We start from the raw sequence: 18,906 nt of genomic DNA on the forward strand, positions 1-18,906 counted from the left end.
CAAACCTATCACAAATGACTTCACTAAAATCTGACCTTAGATAAATGTCTAATTTCCATTCCTTTACAAATTACAAAGATACACAAAATCTAGAAGTCAGGAAGGGAAAAATGACCCAATCCATCTCCCCCATAAAATTATATTCAATATTTTTTGCTCATAAAAACATGCATTATTTTACTGGGACTAATTTCATATTTAAAACTAAGACTATTCACATTCATTTTTTCTTAATCTCTCTCCTTTTTTAAGTAGAGAAATCAAGACCTGAGCTGAGATCAAGAGTCACACACTTAACTAATTGAGCCACCCAGATGCCCACTTAATCTCTCATATCATACCCGGTAAGTGGGATCTTCTGAGCTACTGTTGTCTACTTTAATGATTTCAGTCTTCTGTTCTTCTGCTTCTTCTAACATATTACAATTTGCTAAAGATGATCTTATATATAAATCTTTAAAGAAAGGTGGTTTCATTTTACGATTACAGCTGCAAAGAATAAAACATAGGTAATAACCCAAAGAAATGTACAGTATTTATACTAGTTTGCACAACTTAGGTAATGACAGTCTATCAGTGAAAGAGATCCTTTTGTAAATTTATATATATATACCGAACCAATCAAATCTCTGACATTAGAAAAGTAGTATCACTCTGAAAAAGCTTAAAGGAATAAGCCAAAAGTATTAACTTCTGTCTGTGTGCCTCATTTGAATTTCTAAGACAAAAACAATTACCTCATAAAAGGGTTGTTGTTTTTACTGTGGTGCTTAATAGTCTGAATAGTTTTGGAATGATATGGGATTTTTGATCTTCGAGGAATTCTTCTATTACATTCTTTTCTGTTGCCATAGTCACTTTCAGAAGTCATATCTGTATCTCTTTTTGGTCTGAGATCTTTCTCAGGAACATTATCTACTAAAGAATCAGAAGTCTAGAATAAAAAAACCAACAAAAGTTTGTTAAAAGTTCAGTAGAGTATATAAGATTTAAATGTGAAATTTCCAGGACATTATGACTTTTTACAAGATTAAAGGTTTGTAAACTAGGTACGTTCAGAATTAAAGACATGGAATTTAGCTTCTGGTGTGCACAAGGAAGCTCCTACGAGGTTGACTCTCAAGATAGCAATGATAAACTCTAGGAAAAATATAAACAAAACTAGAAACAGAAACTATTTGGAGGCCCTGGACAGCAAACAAAAGAAGGCTTATTATTATTATTATTTTTTTAAATCAGAGAGAGGGAGAGAGAGCGAGCACAGGCAGACAGAATGGCAGGCATTGGCAGAGGGAGAAGCAGGCTCCCTGCCGAGCAAGGAGCTCGATGTGGGACTCGATCCCAGGATGCTGGGATCATGACCCAAGCCGAAGGCAGCTGCTTAACCAACTGAGCCACCCAGGCGTCCCAAGAAGGCTTATTCTTGAGAGGAGCGGACAGTTGGAAAAAATGATCAGAACAGGATGTTCTGTTTTTACACTTTTCACTTGAGAGCTTACCACAATCAGCAGTACACAAGGAGTCTTAAAACTCGGGTTGAAAAACCAGACTTTTGGGGCTGAACAATCACTGGATAGTACAGACCATAAGAAGCCCAGTACAGGATAAAAGAAAAAAAAAAAAAGAATTGCTGCCCAAGAGACAAATTTATAGTTTAAGTGAAAGCAAGTTAAATGTTTGCTATGACAAAAGTATCAACATTCTTCAGAGAGCTTAGCTATAATAGCGTCCAAAGTCTCCACAGCATAACGTCCACCATGTCCAGGATATTCTCCTATTCTCCAAGGAAACACGATCAATGGAGATCTAACCTGAGAGGACTCAAATGTTCAAATAAGCAGAAAGAACAATGGTGTATTACTTAACTATAACAAAGAATTATATTGCCATCGTGATGGCAACATGGTACCAACGTGGATGGACCTAGGGTATTCTGCTAAGTGAAATTTAAGTCAGAGAAAAACAAACACTATGATTTCATGTGTAAGTGGAATCTAAAAAAAAAAACCAAATGAACAAACATACAAAAAATCCAAAAACAGACCCATGAATACAGAGAACAAACTGGTTGTTGCCAGAGGGGAAGTGATGAAGGGGTGGGCGAAATGAGTCAGAGATTAGAAGGTAGAGGTTTCCAGTTCTGGAGTGAATAAGTGAGAATAGGGAATACAGTCAATGGAATTGTAATAGCATTTTATGGGGACAGATGGTAGCTACAATTGTGGTGAACATAATACACAGTTTGTCAAAACACTATGTTACATATCTGAAACTATGTAACACTGTTTATCAGCTAAACTTCAATTAAAAATCATAAGAACTTTAAAATAAAGATTATAGCCATATTCAATGATATAAAATATGCTTGTCTTTAATGAAAAGAAAAATTCAGTAGAGAAAAAGAAATTATAAAAAATTGAAATTGTACAACTGAAAAATACAACACCCGAAGTAAAAATTGGCTGGTCTTAAGAAGAGAATGGGTGATGAAAGAGTAAGTGTACTTGAAGATCAGTTTATTGAAGTTATTTAATTATTAAAATTATTTAAAATGAACACAGTGGGAAAAAAGTTGGTAAGATGTACAGAGTCTCAGGGAACCATAGAAGAGTATCTAAAGGTCTAAGCAGAATCTAAGAAAAGGGAATATGGGACAGAAAAATATTTGAAATGATGTCAAAAATTTCCTAAATTAGGTAAAGACCAATTTATAGGCTTAAAACACTCAGAGAAACCTTAAGTAAGATAAATATGAAGAAAAAGTATCCTTAAGCACAATGTCGCCAAATTGCTGAAAATCAAAAGTAAAGGTAAATTCTTGAAAGCATCCAAAGAAAAATGAGATATTATATACAGAAAATCAAGGATTCTAATTAATGCTGACTTTGCATTCAAAACTATGGAGGCCAGGAGACAGGGAAAAAAAAAGAGAGAAAAAAAAAGCTGTCAATATAGAATCCTATATTCAGCAAAAAGTGTCCTTCAAAAAAGCAAAATGAAGAGAATTTGTTGTCCTCAGATGGCCACTATAGGATTTGCTACAGTAAGTACAGTCTGAAAGTCCTGGCTGAAGGAAAATAATAACACAAGGAAATTAAATCTCCAGAAAGAAAGTACCATATATGATTTATTTTTATTTTTTAAAAAAGATTTTTTTTTATTTATTTGACAGAGAGAGAGAGAGCACAAGCAGGGGGAGCAGCAGGCAGAGGGAGAGAGAAAGCAGGCTCCCTACTTTGCAGGGAGATGGACGTGGGACTCAATCCCAGGACCCTGTGATTGTAACCTGAGCCAAAGGCAGATGCTTACTGACTGAGCCACCTAGGAGCCCATCGTATATGATTTATATACATGTAAATACAAATAATTTTTAAATATTTTTTACTCTTAATTCCTTTAAAGCAAAAATTAAAACACTGTCTCTGGAGTTTATAATGCCAAATGAGATACATTTGGCAACTATAACGAAGTGTAATAGATATAAGAATTCTACATTTTATATGAATATAGTATTGAAAAGTCCATTTTTAGAGCTATCACACACAGAAATAAAAAGTATGACTAAAGAACCAAATACAAATTAAGACTGGATTATAACAAATATACAAGATAGAAAAAGTAGAAAAATGAATAAAAAAGTGAACAGAAAGCAAACAATGAAATGGTATATCTAAGTCCAACTTCATCAACAATTATAGTAAATGTCAATGGACTATGGACTCTTCAAAAGGAGTGATGGCCAGGCTGAATTAAAAACAGGACACACCAATATATAAAACTTACTTCAATATATAGATAAAGCAAGTAAAAAGAAAATGGCTGCCACAATGGGCTACCACTTCATACCCAGTAGGATGACTACAATCAAAACCACAGATAATAACAAGTTGGTGAGGATGTAGAGAAACTGGAACCCTCATACAATGATAGAAGGAATGTAAAATGGTGCAGTTGCTTTGGAAATAGTCTCGTCATTCCTCAAAAGGTTAAACACAGTTACTATCTAACCTAGCAATTTCACTACTATATATAGCAAAGAGAAATGAAAACCTATGTTCACACAAAAGCATATACCTGAATATTCACAGTAGTGTTATTCATAATAGTCAAAAAGTGGAAATTACCCAAATTAACATATCAAATGAAGAATGGATAAAATGTGGTATATCCATACAATAAATTAACTTACATTTTTAAAATAATGAAGTACTGATATATGCTATAAAGTGGACAAAACTCGAAAACATCATGCTAAATGCAAGAATATAATCACAAAGGGCCACATATAGTTGATTCCATTTATATGCAATTTCCAGAACAGGCAAATCCATATAAAAATAAAATCCACTAGTAGCTGTCTAGGGCTGGAAGAAAATGGTAGTGACTGGTAATAGGTACAAACCACTGAATTTCATGGTAAGCGAATTATAATTCAATAACGCCGTTATTTAAAAAGAAAACAAAAACCTGACTGATGGAAAAAATTCATCACTTAAGTTATAAGCATAAGAAGGCTGAAATGGTTATATAATATCAGATAAAACAGGCTTCAAGACAAAGAATACTCCCAAGACAAAGAGGAATACTTCATTAGGAAGATAGCACAGCCATAAACATGTATGTGCTTAATAACAGAGGTTCAAAATATAATAAGTGAATGTTAAGAAAATTAAAGGGAGAAACACTTTTAGATGGAGATTTTAACATCTTCCATACAAATGATAAAATCAGACAAGTAAATTTTAAAAAAATCAGTAACAATAACTGATAGAACTAGATAAAAATATCAGTAATGACATGAGCTATCTGAAAAAACTACCAGCCATCCTGACTTAACAAGTGTACAATAAACATTCTGTCCAAGTGCACAAAGAACAATCACCAAGACAGACCACATGCTGGGCTATAAAATAAGTCTCAGTAAATTTCAAAATGTTCTCTGACAAAATGAAAATAAATTGGAAGTTACTAACAGAACATATCTAGAAACCACAATACTTGAGAATTAAATGAGACAGTTCTAAATAATCCTTGGATGAAGAAATAAATCACAAGAGAAATTAGAAAATATTTCTAGGTAAACAATGATGAAAACAAATGTATAAAAATTTGTGAAATGTAGCTAAAGCAGTGCTTAAAAATATTTACTGTTTTAGATGGTTAATTTAAATTAGAAGACAGTTCTAAAATTAATAATCTAAGCACTTACATTAAGCTTAAAAATGAAGGGTAAATTCGAAGTAAGAAGAAGAAATAATAAAATGTAGAAATCAATAATACAAAACACAGAAAGCAAATAAAATTTACGAAACTGTCTTTGTAAGAGAAACAAAATCTTGGCTAAATTTTTAAAAATATTTGGACGCCTGGGTGGCTCAGTGGGTTAAGCCGCTGCCTTAGGCTCAGGTCATGATCTCAGGGTCCCGGGATCGAGTCCCGCATCGGGCTCTCTGCTCAGCAGGGAGCCTGCTTCCTTCTCTCTCTCTCTCTGCCTGCCTCTCAGTGTACTTGTAATTTCTGTCAAATAAATAAATAAAATCTTTAAAAAAAAATATTTTATTTCTTTGAGAGACAGAGCAAGAGAGGGAGCAAGGAAACATAAGCAGGAGGTGGGGATGAAAGGGGAAGGGCAGAGGGAGAGGGAGAAGCAGGACCCTGGGAGCATGACCTGAGCCAAAGGTAGACGGTTAACCAACTGAGCCACCCAGGTACCCCACCCTTGGCTAAACTGACCAAGATAAAATAATTAATTAATTAATTAGTTAATTAAAAAATTATAAAATAAAGGAGAGAACACAAATCATTATCTGTAATAAAGGAAAGGCTATCATTACATATCCTATAGATGTTAAAAAGACAGTAAGAGAATATTTGTAATAATTTTATGCTGACAAATTAGATGAAATGGACAAATTATAAAACACAACTTATCTAAAGCAACACATGATGAGATAGAAAATGAGTTGCCTTATAATTATTAAAGAGAGTGAATTCATTATCACAAACCTTCTAGGCCCAGATAATTTTACTGGTGAACTTTATCAAACATTTAAGAAAGATTAATTCCAATCTTATAAAAATTTTTTAGAAAATTTTAGAGAAGTGGGGCAGTTTTCAACTCATTTAGGTAGGCAACATTAATCTAGTATCGATACCAAAGATGCCACTATAAAAGTAAAAACAAATATCCCTAATGAAATTGTGAACCTTTATAAAATATTAGCAAACTGAATCCAATTATATAGGAGATAATTTATCATGATTAAATGAGGTTTATCCCCAAAATGTAATGTTTAACATCTGGAAACATGTTTAAAATCTGGAAACTAATCAATGTAATTTATACTATCATGTGAGTCAAAATTAAAAAAATATATGATCATCTCAACAGATGCAGAAAAAGCATTTAGCAAAAAAAATTCAACATCAGAACACAGCTAATTGGGAAGAGAAGTAAACTCCTTAACTTGATAAAGGACATCTATGAAAAACACAAGACTCACAACATACTTAATTGGGAAATATAGAAGGCTCTCTGAGGATCAGGAATAAGATCCTCGTGCCCACTGTCACTATTCATCTTCAGTATTGCGCTGCAAACCCTAGCTATCGCAATAAAGCATAAAGGGCCAGCATAAAGGTCAGAGAAGAAGGAAAACTGTTTCCATATGACTGTTTATGTAGGAAATCACCAGGAATATATAAAAAAAGTACTAACACTGGGACGCCTGGGTGGCTCAGTTGGTTGGACGACTGCCTTCGGCTCAGGTCATGATCCCGGAGTCCTGGGATCGAGTCCCACATCGGGCTCCCAGCTGCATGGGGAGTCTGCTTCTCCCTTTGATTTCTCCTTGCTCATGCTCTCTCTCACTACCTCTCTCTCAATAAATTAAAAAAAAAAAAAAAGTACTAACACTATTAAATAAATTTAGCAAGGTCACAGGATCCAAGATATAGATACAGATATATATCAATAAATAAATAAACAGTATTTCACAAACAAGTAGCAATCATGGAACATGAAACCACAGAAATGGTTCAATTTACAATGTTATAAAAGAAAATAATTATGAATAAATTTAATAAAAGGTATGTAAAACTTATATACTGAAACAACTACTGAGAGTGATAAAAAAGATCTAAAGAACAGATATACAACATGGAATGATTTCAAAGTTATACTGAATTAAAGAGGCCTTACACAAAGGAGTATTGTACAACTGCTTTTACATTAGGTTCTGGAAGAGGCATTCAATAATCTATGGTGAAAAAGGGAGGAAAGTGATTGCCTTGTGGGGGGGGACTGGGAATGGGTGATGTTGATGATGGTTATGTTTATCTTCATAGAAGTTGGTAACAGGTATATACTTGTATATTGTCAATTCAGGGAAAACATGTATCTGTATTTTTTTTAAGATTCTATTTATTTATTTGACAGAGAGAGAGAGAAAGGGGGAGGGAGAACAAAGCAGGGGGAACAGCAGGCAGAGGGAGAGGGAGAAGCAGGCTCCCCAAGCAGGGAGCCCGATGTTGGGCTTGATCCCAGGACCCTGGGATCAGGACCTGAGTGGAAGGCAGATGATTAATGACAGAGCCACCCAGGCACTCCCACGTACCTGTATTTTACATCAAAAGATATGGTTAAAAAAATACTGAACTTTACAGTTAATAATATACATGCTTAAATATTTTGAGGGAAATATACCAATGCACATAATTTGCTTTGAAATGTGTCATAAGATAGTTTGAACAACGAATAAATGGATAGATATATCATGATATAAGCAAAGTAAACTGCTGACAGTGGAATCTAGTTTCTGGGTATACTGGTATCCATGAAATTCTTACAAATTTGTGCTAAGTTTGAAAATTTTGTAGCAAAATGATAGGGAAAAACTAAAAGACGTAAGTCTTCACAGAGAACCTCAAAATCAGTGAAATAATTTTAAGTCTCATAGTTAAGAAAAAACATCATGGTAATATAGCACATTTTCAGTAATTTTATGACCTGACTTATAAATTACTACTTTTGAAATTACACTGAGTATATACATCAATGGAAATTAAAACTGTTTGTTTACCTTTCACACAAGTTAGCATTCACCTAATTTTTTTTATTATGCAGAGCAATGAATCATGTTTTTTCCCCAGATAGCTAGACTCCTATTTTTGGTTACAAAGTAGGAAGAATTATCACTATAACCGAGTATGAAGCATATTGGTGGAAAGAATACCGGGCTGGATATCAGAGATTTGGATCTGAAGCTTCAACTCTTACTACTAAAGGACACTTACATAAACTCCTGAATTTCTTTTCTATAAAATAAGAATGATATATTGATCCCTAGCTACTTGATTGGGTTGTGGTAAGAATGAAATGAGGATGGCATTAAAGAAGTTGCAAAAGCTCACTTCAAATTCAGGTTATTAAAATTAAATCTAAGTTCTGACACTGGCAGAAGAGTCAGCCTTTAGAAAAGAGGAACGATGAAATCTGAGGAAACAGTAAGTCTAAGAACTAAGAGCTCAGTGACACGTTATCAAGGATGTCAAAGAATATATAAGCTGGTATTCTTATCCCAGGTCTATTCCTACGTACCTCTGCGCCTCACGTGGTGTCTAGGGTATTCTAGCACACACAAATCCTTACAGCCCTATTCATTTGCTGCCCTAAGGCAGACTTTTTGTTTATCTAGCATTGTCATGTTAGTGTTATAACTATGATAATAGTTCAGAATTATTAAAAACCTTTTGAACCATAATTCTACTATTAGCATTTTCTACTCCACACCCCCCTCATTTGGAGAAAAAAATTTTGAATATTAAAATTTAATTACAATAACTAGGTTAAACTGACATTTGACTAATAGCGTCTTTGGCCTGTACCACAATATGTCTATCCTTTACCCAGATAGGGGCTAAATAATAATCCACTGCATTCTGAGAAGTGTGGTGCTTAAGAAAACAACTGTTATTGTAGATCACATTCAAGAATGCTACAGCACTGGAGACCCAAACAGCAATAAAATCTAGGCATTGTCCATTCTCACAATTCTAAGATTCTAAAAGCCAGTGTACTAGTAGCAGGGGTAAAGAATATCTCAGGAAAGTAAAGATTAATTTGGTGAGGGTCTGCTGTAAACAGAAACTGAAGCAGGAACTATGTAAGTTAACCTGTCATTCAGCTCTAAATTCTAGAAGTACTTTTAACCTTTAATCAACTGTAGATAGTAGAGGCCCAAAGTAACTCACGTATCCTCTATGTTTATAAACATTGAGTCAGAAGAGTTCTGAGTTTGCTCAAGGTCAAAAGGTTGGTTGGACAGAAAAAAATGTGATGTACAGCAGAATAAAGGAATTAATAATAAACATTTGAAGGACAATAAGGAAAAAGTTAAAAAAGTATGTCATCATTTTCTACTACTATTAGGAAACAGAATCTTATTTCTGTAAAGGAAAAAAAAACCATACATACACAACAGAATGTTAAGTATAAATCGTTTTGGGTTGGTTAGCTTATATGTTATTTTTATTTTAAATTTTTCTTAACTACTTTTTTTTTTTTTCCCCAACACACACTGCTTAGAAATATAGGAAAAATAGTTACTTCGGTGAGAAGCTGTAAAATTTGATCATCTAATTTCTGAAGTTTCATGTCGTTATGAAAATTGTTTTCATTGTTAACTTTCTCCGGCTCAGAAGATGGACATATAGATATAAATGATGTCAAACCAGTATCTGTTGGTGATGCAAACTGATCCAAGGGAACTATCTCATCAATGGGTGGTGTTACCACTGGCATACTACCAATTATCTATGATACAGAAACAAACCAAAATCTTTTAAATTTACATGAATTAAAATTTGAAGGTATCTTTTCTATTAGAAAAAAACAATACCATACCTCATCTTCACTTATATTTAGAGGAGAATCAGAAGAAACTAAGTTATCCAAAAGACCTTCTAAGCACTGTAGGCGTGATGAGTTTATTTCTGACGAATTTATTGGCTCACCAAATATGTTCTTGCAGTCTAGGATTCTAAGCTGTGGCAACGTCTGGAGCATAATTGCTCTGTACCCTTGGAAACAAATTATTCAAAATGAAAAGTCAGGCATTAAAAAGTTAATTATTTCTCAAATACAATAAATTTATCACCTACCAGCTATATCACCTGAATGATAAAATTAGTCCTGGAATACAACTAATATACTTGTAAGAAAAGCTACTTAGTCCTTCTCTAGTATGTAATCATTTTTTTTTTTAAGATTTTATTTATTTATCAGAGAGAGAGAGGGGGAGAGAGCGAGCACAGGCAGACAGAATGGCAGGCAGAGGCAGAGGGAGAAGCAGGCTCCCTGCTGAGCAAGGAGCCCGATGTGGGACTCGATCCCAGGATGCTGGGATCATGACCTGAGCTGAAGGCAGCTGCTTAACCAACTGAGCCACCCAGGCGTCCCTAGTATGTAATCATTTTAACTATAAAACAAACAAACACTCTCCACCACCCCTCCCACATAATCCTCCTGGTGATGATCAGAAAGTTAAAAATCATTATTGCTGGATTTATCTTTTGTAAAATTGCTTCAAAGTTATAAATGCATGATACTGGTAAATTTATTCTGAACAGAAAGCCAAACATGTCTTTTATTTGTAATATGAGTAATATAAATATAAATCAGGATAATGTGGGTAACCACCAGAAATTCAGAATTTTGCTAATGAGGCCTTAAATATTATTTTATTTTAGTATTATAAGTATTATTTTATTTTACAATTAAATGTCCCCATCTTTCTCCCTGAAATTAGATATAATTAAGATTAAGATAGGTAATCTATAAGCTACTCAAGATTATTTTCTATGTATAATGAAATATGAGAAATCTGACAAATTTACATTTGGTGTTTAGGCTAAAAGAAACACTTCAACTTTGCTGAAATATAATGTTAAAACCAAGTATTTCTAAAAAGGCCAATGAAGTGGTTGGAAGAACTCCAAAAGAAAGAAAGAATCTAGCAAATCAATATTAGAAATTTTGAAGGGAAAAAAGTTATTTTAGTAATAGTAAGTATCCTTTCAATTCTAGGGGGAGGGCAACCGTATTGAAATACCTCGTCAAATAAAGTGAAAAACAAAGGTTCAAACTGTAGGTACCAGAGATTCTTAGACAAATTGTTAGGGGGAAAAAAATCCAACTTGGGTGAGTACAGAAAACAAAAATAAAGTTGTTTTAGAAACTTGAAACCCCTAAAAACAGGGTTTCCCCAGAAAACTGAGGTCTGTCCTGATACTTAGGTAGACTCTCTATTATACGGCCTTAGGAAAATATTTCATCCCACATCTATTATATTCTTCTGTGAAATAAAATTATCAAAATGGGTTTCTATTCTGGGAAAAGCCTTCATACAGCTGCATATTAATGACAGTTTGGACCCAACTCTGTAGCCAACTTCCATTCAAGCTGATCTTTAGAGAGTTGGGCGCCTGGGTGGATCAGTGGGTTAAAGCCTCTGCCTTCGGCTCAGGTCATGATCCCAGGGTCCTGGGATCGAGTCCCGCATCAGGCTCTCTGCTCAGCAGGGAGCCTGCTTCCCTCTCTCTCCCTCTGCCTGTCTCTCTGCCTACTTGCGATCTTTGTCTTTCAAATAAATAAATAAAATCTTAAAAAAAAATTTTTTTTAGAGTATATATTCGTATTTTACATTTGTATCTTATTGCTTGGTTAAGCCATTTGAAATAAGTGATAATAAGAAATAGTAGTCTGGTCTGCTTTGTATTTACCAACTTCAGTGATTCTGAATTAGATCAAATGGCTTTTTGGCAGAACCTTCTATATATCATATTATTAAGTTAACATATTCACAAACAAAATCAAAAAGGTACACAGGAAAAAATTTTCTTAATATTTCCTGATTCCCAGCTACCTTTTCCACCCTTTCTGCATTTCCTGATTCCTACCTACTTAATACTGGAGGTAGCCATTGTTAACAATTTTTGGTATAGCCTTCTAGATATTTCATATATATAATCAGCAATTAAACACACATATGTTACCCTTTGCATACAAATGATAACCAATCACATGGAATGCTTTCAAACAAGCTTGCTTTTTTCTATCAACAGTGTATCTTGGAGATAACTGCCTATCAATAGCTAAAGAGTCCACATTCTCTTTTTTTAGTATAATACTATGGCTGCAGAGTATTATACTGTTTAAGAAAAGATCATAACAATCTAATTTTGAAACATTCACTTGTGGAGCATAACAAATAGCATGGAGGACAAGGGGAGTTAGAGAGGAGAAGGGAGTTGGGGGAAATTGGAAGGGGAGGTGAACCATGAGAGACTATGGACCCTGAAAAACAATCTGAGGGTTTTGAAGGGGCGGGGGGTGGGAGGTTGGGGTACCAGTTGGTGGGTATTATAGAGGGCACGGATTGCATGGAGCACTGGGTGTCGTACAAAAATAATGAATACTGTTATGCTGAAAATAAATAAAAAAATATAAAACTGTCTAAAGAGAATTATTTATCAGATAAACATTCTTTTAACTGAATTTGTCTTGAAAAAATTACTTATTTGCAATTATGTTTTTCCAAATATATTATAAAAAGTTGCAAAGCTTAAGACAAATTAAAGGGTCACAAATACCAGTTACAGGAAACAAAGGAGCTCTGAATATTAACTGTTACATAAAGTATTACTGTTACAAAAAGTATTAATTGCTCATACCTGGTACATGACAGACAGGGTTATCGTCTCCATTTTTTTCCAAAATAAGATTAGTCAAGAAGTTCAATCCTACCACACACTGAAGTAAGTGATGGATACTATCTATACAATTGCTATGTAGGTCAATATATCTAAGTTTATGTTTAATTCCATGAAGGGGAATCAAACCTGCAGTAAGGGGAAAAAAAAAAACTCTTTTGAAGCCACCAAAGTCATTTTTCCAACAGCTAATTAAAAATAATTCTATACGGAGTAGATTTTGAGGCAAAGAAGCATTAATAAGAAGTCTGCCAATAGCTATACCTAATAAACAGTATGAGTAAAGACATTTGTTATTTTGAAGAAACAGATTTAGCATCTCTTGAAGCCCTAGCCCAGAGGTTCCTGGTCCCTGGTTCTCTTCAAACAGAATGTATGGACCTCCCAAGGTCAACACATGTACTTCTCATAGAAGTACATGTGTTCCTCTACACTATTTTCACCCTAGTCCAAGTCTCCATTATCTCTCACCTAGACCACTGAAATAGCTTCCTAACTGGTCACCTGACTTCCACTCTGATTCTCTTAAAATCCATTCTTCACTCACTCAGCAACCAAAGTGATCCTTTAAAAACAGTATGTCACTTGTTTAAAGCCCTCTTATGGCTTCCTATTGCACCTAGAATAATATGAAAACATTTTTACCCAGAGTATGAAGCTGTGACCTGGCCTTTGCCTACCTTCTCATCTCTTTTATTAGCACACTAATCCCTCATTTGCTATGCTCTAGCCACATTGCTCTAGCCATATTACCCATCTTTCTCTTCCTTTATCATGACAAGGTTAAAGATGCCTTAGTGTCTTTGCATACACTTATCATATACACTGCCTTTATTGAACACATAAATTACTATCATTCTAAGAACTATCTATTAAAACTTACATAGTTGTCTATTATATTTTCTTCATATTTATTATAATCCGATATGAAGTCACTAAATGAACCCTTTCAGGTGTACAGCTCAATGTACATAAGCAAGCATATACAGTTGTGTAACTACTACTATAACTGAGATACAGAACATTTCATCACTCTAGTCAATGTGTCCCATCTTCAACCCCTGGAAACTAGTGATCTGATTTCTGCTCCTATAACCTGTCTTGGTCAGAATGTCATATAAATGAAACCATAGAGTGCATCCTTCTGTGTCTCCCTGCCCTTAGCCTAATTCTTTTTAGATCTATTCACGTTATTGTCAAGCAGTAGTCTATCAGGTGGATGAATCATAATTTGTTTACTAGGTGACAGACATATGGATAGTTTACAGTTTCAGAAAATTATAAAGAATCATATAAACAGGGGCGCCTCGGTGGCTCAGTGGGTTAAAGCCTCTGCTTTTGGCTTGGGTCATGATCCCAGGGTCCTGGGATCGAGCCCCGCATCGGGCTCTCTGCTCAGCAGGGAGCCTGCTTCCCTTCCTCTCTCTCTGCCTGCCTCTCTGCCTACTTGTGATCTCTGTCTGTCAAATAAATTAAAAAAAAACATTAAAAAAAAAGAATCATATAAACAATATTATATAAAAAGCTATATAATGATATAAACTTTCATGTAAAGGTTTTTGAACAGACATGTTTTCATTTCTCTTAAATACCTAGGAGAGGGACTGCATGATCATATGGTAAGTGTATGTTTAACATTTTAAGAAACGTTCAAACTCTTTTCCAAAGTAGTTGTTCCATTTTCAGTTCTCCTCACAATGTATGCAAATTCTAGTTGCTCTATAATCTCACCAGTATTTTGCATTATAAATTATAAATTTCAAAACTATCTATTCTAGTAGGTATGAAGTAGTAATTTGTATTGCCTTAATCACTAAAGATGCTAAACATTTTTTTTTCACGTGCTTACTAATTTGCCATTTAGATTTCCTCCTGGGAAATGGTTAGCTCAAATCTTTTGCTTATTTTTGAGGGGCTGACATTATCTTATTTTTTGCTTTTCTTCCCCACTACAGGGTATGCCCTATGACAAGAACCTTATCTATCTGTTGTTTTTTTTTTATCACTACAGAACATTATTTGATACAGTTATCTTCAATAAATATTTGTTGAGTAAATGAATGAGCAATCTTATCCAAGACTCACATTTTTCAGATAAGGCAACTGCATCCAAACAGTAATATTCTTTGCTCAACATCACCACATCAGTGACAGAGCTAGGGTTAATACTCAACTCCACTACTTTCACATCTTTGGGGGCAAAAGTTTTAAAAAATTAATATACTTTTGCTATTCCGGCTTAACAGCAGGGAGTAGACTGCTTTAATTTTTTGTATATGAAATACCTGGAATAGGCTAGTATTTTTCTAGTATGGGAGAAAAATAAACACATGAATAAGACTGTTTCAAATATTGCCAGGATTATGATGATAATTAGAAGAATTCTGCCAGTTCTAAGAGATAATTCTTAGAATAATCAAGAAACTTTGTTCATTTTACCAGTGTATCATTTTAATCAATTAAAAAATAGGTAAAATTGTTTAACCTTCTTAGACCTGCTTAAAAGTCAAAAAGAAAATTATTTGATCTTCAATTTACAATACAGCCTTTGGAATGTAGTATGGTCCAATATGCTATATGATCCCATATGGTAGTCACATGTCACATGTGGCTTTGTAAATTTAAACTAAAATTACAAATTCAGTTCCGCACCGCACAAGCCACATTTTAAGCACTCAAGGACATATTTGGCTATTTGTCGCCATGTCGGAAAGGATATAATATTTTCATCACTGTAAAAAGTTCTACTGGAACTATTCCTTATATAATAATAATAAATATTATATAATAATTTATATAATTCTTTATATGATAGCATATTGACCAATTATTTAAGATTAAAACCTTATTCTCCTGAAGTAAGGCCCTCCTATCCAAGTTTTTTTCTGTTACTGATCACCTAGTTTCACCTAGTTTGTATTCCTATTTTTTATTTAGCCATAGCTTTGGGACCAACAAAAAAAGACTTAAGACTGAAGCACACTCTCTGGATGGCATTTTTGGTCAAAAATAGGATTATTCAGTTTTCAGCATGCTGAGCTTAGCCTAACTCCTCACATGTGGCAAACATTCAGCATTATAGAAAACACAAGATTATCTACTTACCACTAAGATCATTTATTTGGTTATAAGATAAATTCAGTCTAGTCAGATTAGTTAGTGCTTCAAGTCCTAAAATAAAATAAGATAAAATAATGCTATATAGATTACAATACTATTTCAGACAGTTTTGAAGCAAATCTATAGTCTGGTAACAGTGAAATCAATTTTATTGGTATTTTGCAAAATACTTAAAAATTGTTTACTTTTCTGGAAGAAAACTTTTATGTAGTAAATTTTAAATCAGTTTTCAAAAGTTTATGATAGTATTTATTCCATTCTTTTGGGAAGAAGGAAAGTGGACTTAAATCATCTTCCTTATGCAAAATATCACATGAAAATCACTTACAAACCTTCTATTCTTGTGATCAAATTGCAGGACAAATTTAAAGTGCACAGTTTTGTCAGTGTGTTTAGCCCTTCAATTCGATCTATTTGATTAGATGACAGATCTAAGTGTTGTAAATTCCAAACATGATCAATGGCTTCGATTTTTGAGATGTTATTACAATGAAGATTGATGGCATGAAGGGATGAATCTAAAGATAATTCTGATATGCTACAAGAGAAAATATAGATCATCAAAAGCAAGTAAAAAACAGATTTGAAAATTATGACCAAATGTAATTAAGATCAACCAAATAGCATGTAGATGATATGCATGTGCTCTACTCATCTTATAATAAAATCCTTCCTATTTGCGGTAGCCTTTTAACATCTTGTAAGATACAGTGCTTCTTACCACTAATCGGTATTCTGGACCATACAGATAAAGAAGAAACCCACTCAAGAGAGGCAAGTGACCCTGGGTATTTCTACCTTCTATAAGCAACCAAGTCATGAGCATATAATGAAAGCTATAATTGTAATGATGCTGGAATCATAATACCCCAGTTCAAATCTTCATTCTACTACTTTTTTTGCTAAATTACTTGAACAAATGAGTTAACCTCTCTAAACCTCTGTTCTCTCATTTAATTTAATTTAATTTCCACAACAATTCTAAGCAATAGGTATCATAAGGATACTGAAGTTTGCAGAAATTAAATAACTTGTCCAAGTTCTTATAGTTATTACCTGAGGCAGTGTAAGTCCAGATCTGGCACTGTACTTTGTAATCTTACTTTCTTTACTGTCTGCAACAGCTATTAACTCAGAATGTAGTCGAATTTCAAAAGAAACCACTAGTTATTACTCTTTTTAGTGAAAAAAAAAGTCCATCCTTCCTTCTATACATTTGGAATGCACCTCCCCTAAATAGAACTCTCTCTTCATTCTCTCAAGTACAGCTATTTATAACCAGAACCTCTCCTAAGGATGTTAATTTCAGGAATAAAAACTACAGTGCATATAGTTGAGTAGTGCTGGGCAGAGGGACCGTGGGGAATGGGGCCACACAACGTCATGGGCATCTGTTCAATGTTCTGTAGCAGCTACTACGGAGGAAACAACTCTGGCAGCAGAGAAGTGAGAAGTTTAGTGGTCAGGGAGTAAAAGGAAAATGAGGAATTCTGGTGTGCTTCCAAATTAGAATCAAGAATCTCAATTCAAAATCAAAAATCAAAACCACTTAAAGTATGTCAGAATGAAGCACATAATAATGTGTGTCAGAAAAAGATAAAGCATTTGTAAATTTGAAACTACCAATCTCTAAATGTCACTGCTGAAGTGTTTTCCAATTCCCTAGCTCCTGTCATTTACTGAGCTATCCTTGTGCTTGCTATTAACACATGCTCTTAATGACAGTCATTTATTTTCTCACACATTTCAGTTTCTGGAAATTAGTGCTGTGCAGATAATCTGCTACAGTAGAAAAAGCATAAAGTGAAATTAGATAGAATTAGATAGAATTTGAAATTAGGTTTGAATTTGCACTTGGTGGCTTACCAACCGGAAGAAGTTGGGAACACTATTTACATCCTCTGAATCTCAGATCTGTCACTTGTAAAATTACTACCTTGTAGAATTATTGTGAGGAGTAGTGATAACATATATGGTATATACACACAGATGGCGTTCAGTAAATGGCACCTATTAAACATAAATGTAAATATTCCTTTAAAAGCCATCTCCCTGGGGTCTTCTGGCAGATTTGAGATCATCATCCAGAAAAGGATGGTTTAATTTTCAGCAGCAAGGTTCCGCATAAAGCAGGGCATGCCACGAAGGAACAGCAAGTGCTGTTCGCGCACAGCAAGGAACTGCCTGTAGATCACTATGGCTAATCAGAGAAATGGAGAAATGGTAAGAGGTTAATGCCGAAAAGGTAGACAGGGGTCAGTTAGTAAAGAATCAAGACCCTAGTAAGACATGCATAAATTTGGGCTGCATGTAAGACGGAAATGATTAGCTAAATAGGATGTTTAGTACTCCCAAAAAGTTTATGTATATATGGATCATAGTGCTTTGCAAAGGAGAAATTAGAAGGGCGGCAAAGAGAATCGAGGAAAACCTAATTAAGAGCAGTAAACCTTCCCTCCACGGTTGCCAAATTTAACCAAAGCGCCACTTTTTGTCAAGATAAGAGAAAGAGGAGCAGACACAAGACGGAACCCGAGACGACCAACCACGACAGCGCAGGCAAAGGAAGAATAATCGGTCAAGAAAGGAGAACCAGGGAAGAGGGAGGCGGGCCAAAGACTGGTGGAGAATGAGATCGTAGGGCAGTGTCCAGGCTACTCAGAAGGCCAAGGAGGAAAGGAATGAGGACTCGTTGGACCTGGCACTTCAGACGAGCAGTTACGGCGCAGTAAGGCCGCGGGGAGCCAGACAGCGTCTGTGTGCCGTCCGGGTGGAGCTGTGGCGCCCCGGCTCCGGGGCGGCTTGCTGTCTACCGCGGCCGCCTGCGGAACGCGCGGGCCGCTCCCGGCTGCGGAGCACCCTTTACCTCCGCAGGCCTTTGTCCATGAAGCACAAATCCCCGCAGATGCTGTCGCCGTCTTCATTTTCGACTTCCGCCTCCACCGGCGCCTCCATGGCACCGGTGACGGGGACCGTGGTCTTAACCGGCGCCCAGAGCTGGGTGGGAGAGCCCGG

The 18,906-nt window shown here is 35.0% G+C and overlaps 1 protein-coding gene across 5 annotated transcripts in view; it reads right to left on the reverse strand.

The window, feature by feature from the left end:
• The window catches only part of LRRCC1 (leucine rich repeat and coiled-coil centrosomal protein 1), a 37,695-nt gene extending 18,804 nt beyond the window's left edge, over positions 1–18,891 (reverse strand). The window contains exons 1-8 of one of the 5 annotated variants that reach the window (XM_004766956.3): positions 18,758–18,891; positions 16,224–16,429; positions 15,877–15,942; positions 12,733–12,900; positions 9,905–10,080; positions 9,608–9,814; positions 738–934; positions 342–489 (exon numbers count right to left, since the gene is read on the reverse strand). In XM_004766956.3, the coding sequence (XP_004767013.2) occupies positions 342–489; positions 738–934; positions 9,608–9,814; positions 9,905–10,080; positions 12,733–12,900; positions 15,877–15,942; positions 16,224–16,429; positions 18,758–18,846 (1,257 nt within the window). In that variant the 5' untranslated portion in view covers positions 18,847–18,891. The remainder of the gene's footprint in view (positions 1–341; positions 490–737; positions 935–9,607; positions 9,815–9,904; positions 10,081–12,732; positions 12,901–15,876; positions 15,943–16,223; positions 16,430–18,757) is intronic. The other 4 variants (XM_004766957.3, XM_004766958.3, XM_004766959.3 and 1 more) reach the window with 4 other exon arrangements.
• Between the last annotated feature and the right edge of the window lie 15 nt (positions 18,892–18,906).

Source organism: Mustela putorius, unplaced genomic scaffold (genome assembly GCF_011764305.1).
Source record: "Mustela putorius furo isolate JIRA1106 unplaced genomic scaffold, ASM1176430v1.1 tig00003846_pilon_pilon_pilon, whole genome shotgun sequence".
Classification (NCBI taxonomy): domain Eukaryota; kingdom Metazoa; phylum Chordata; class Mammalia; order Carnivora; family Mustelidae; genus Mustela; species Mustela putorius.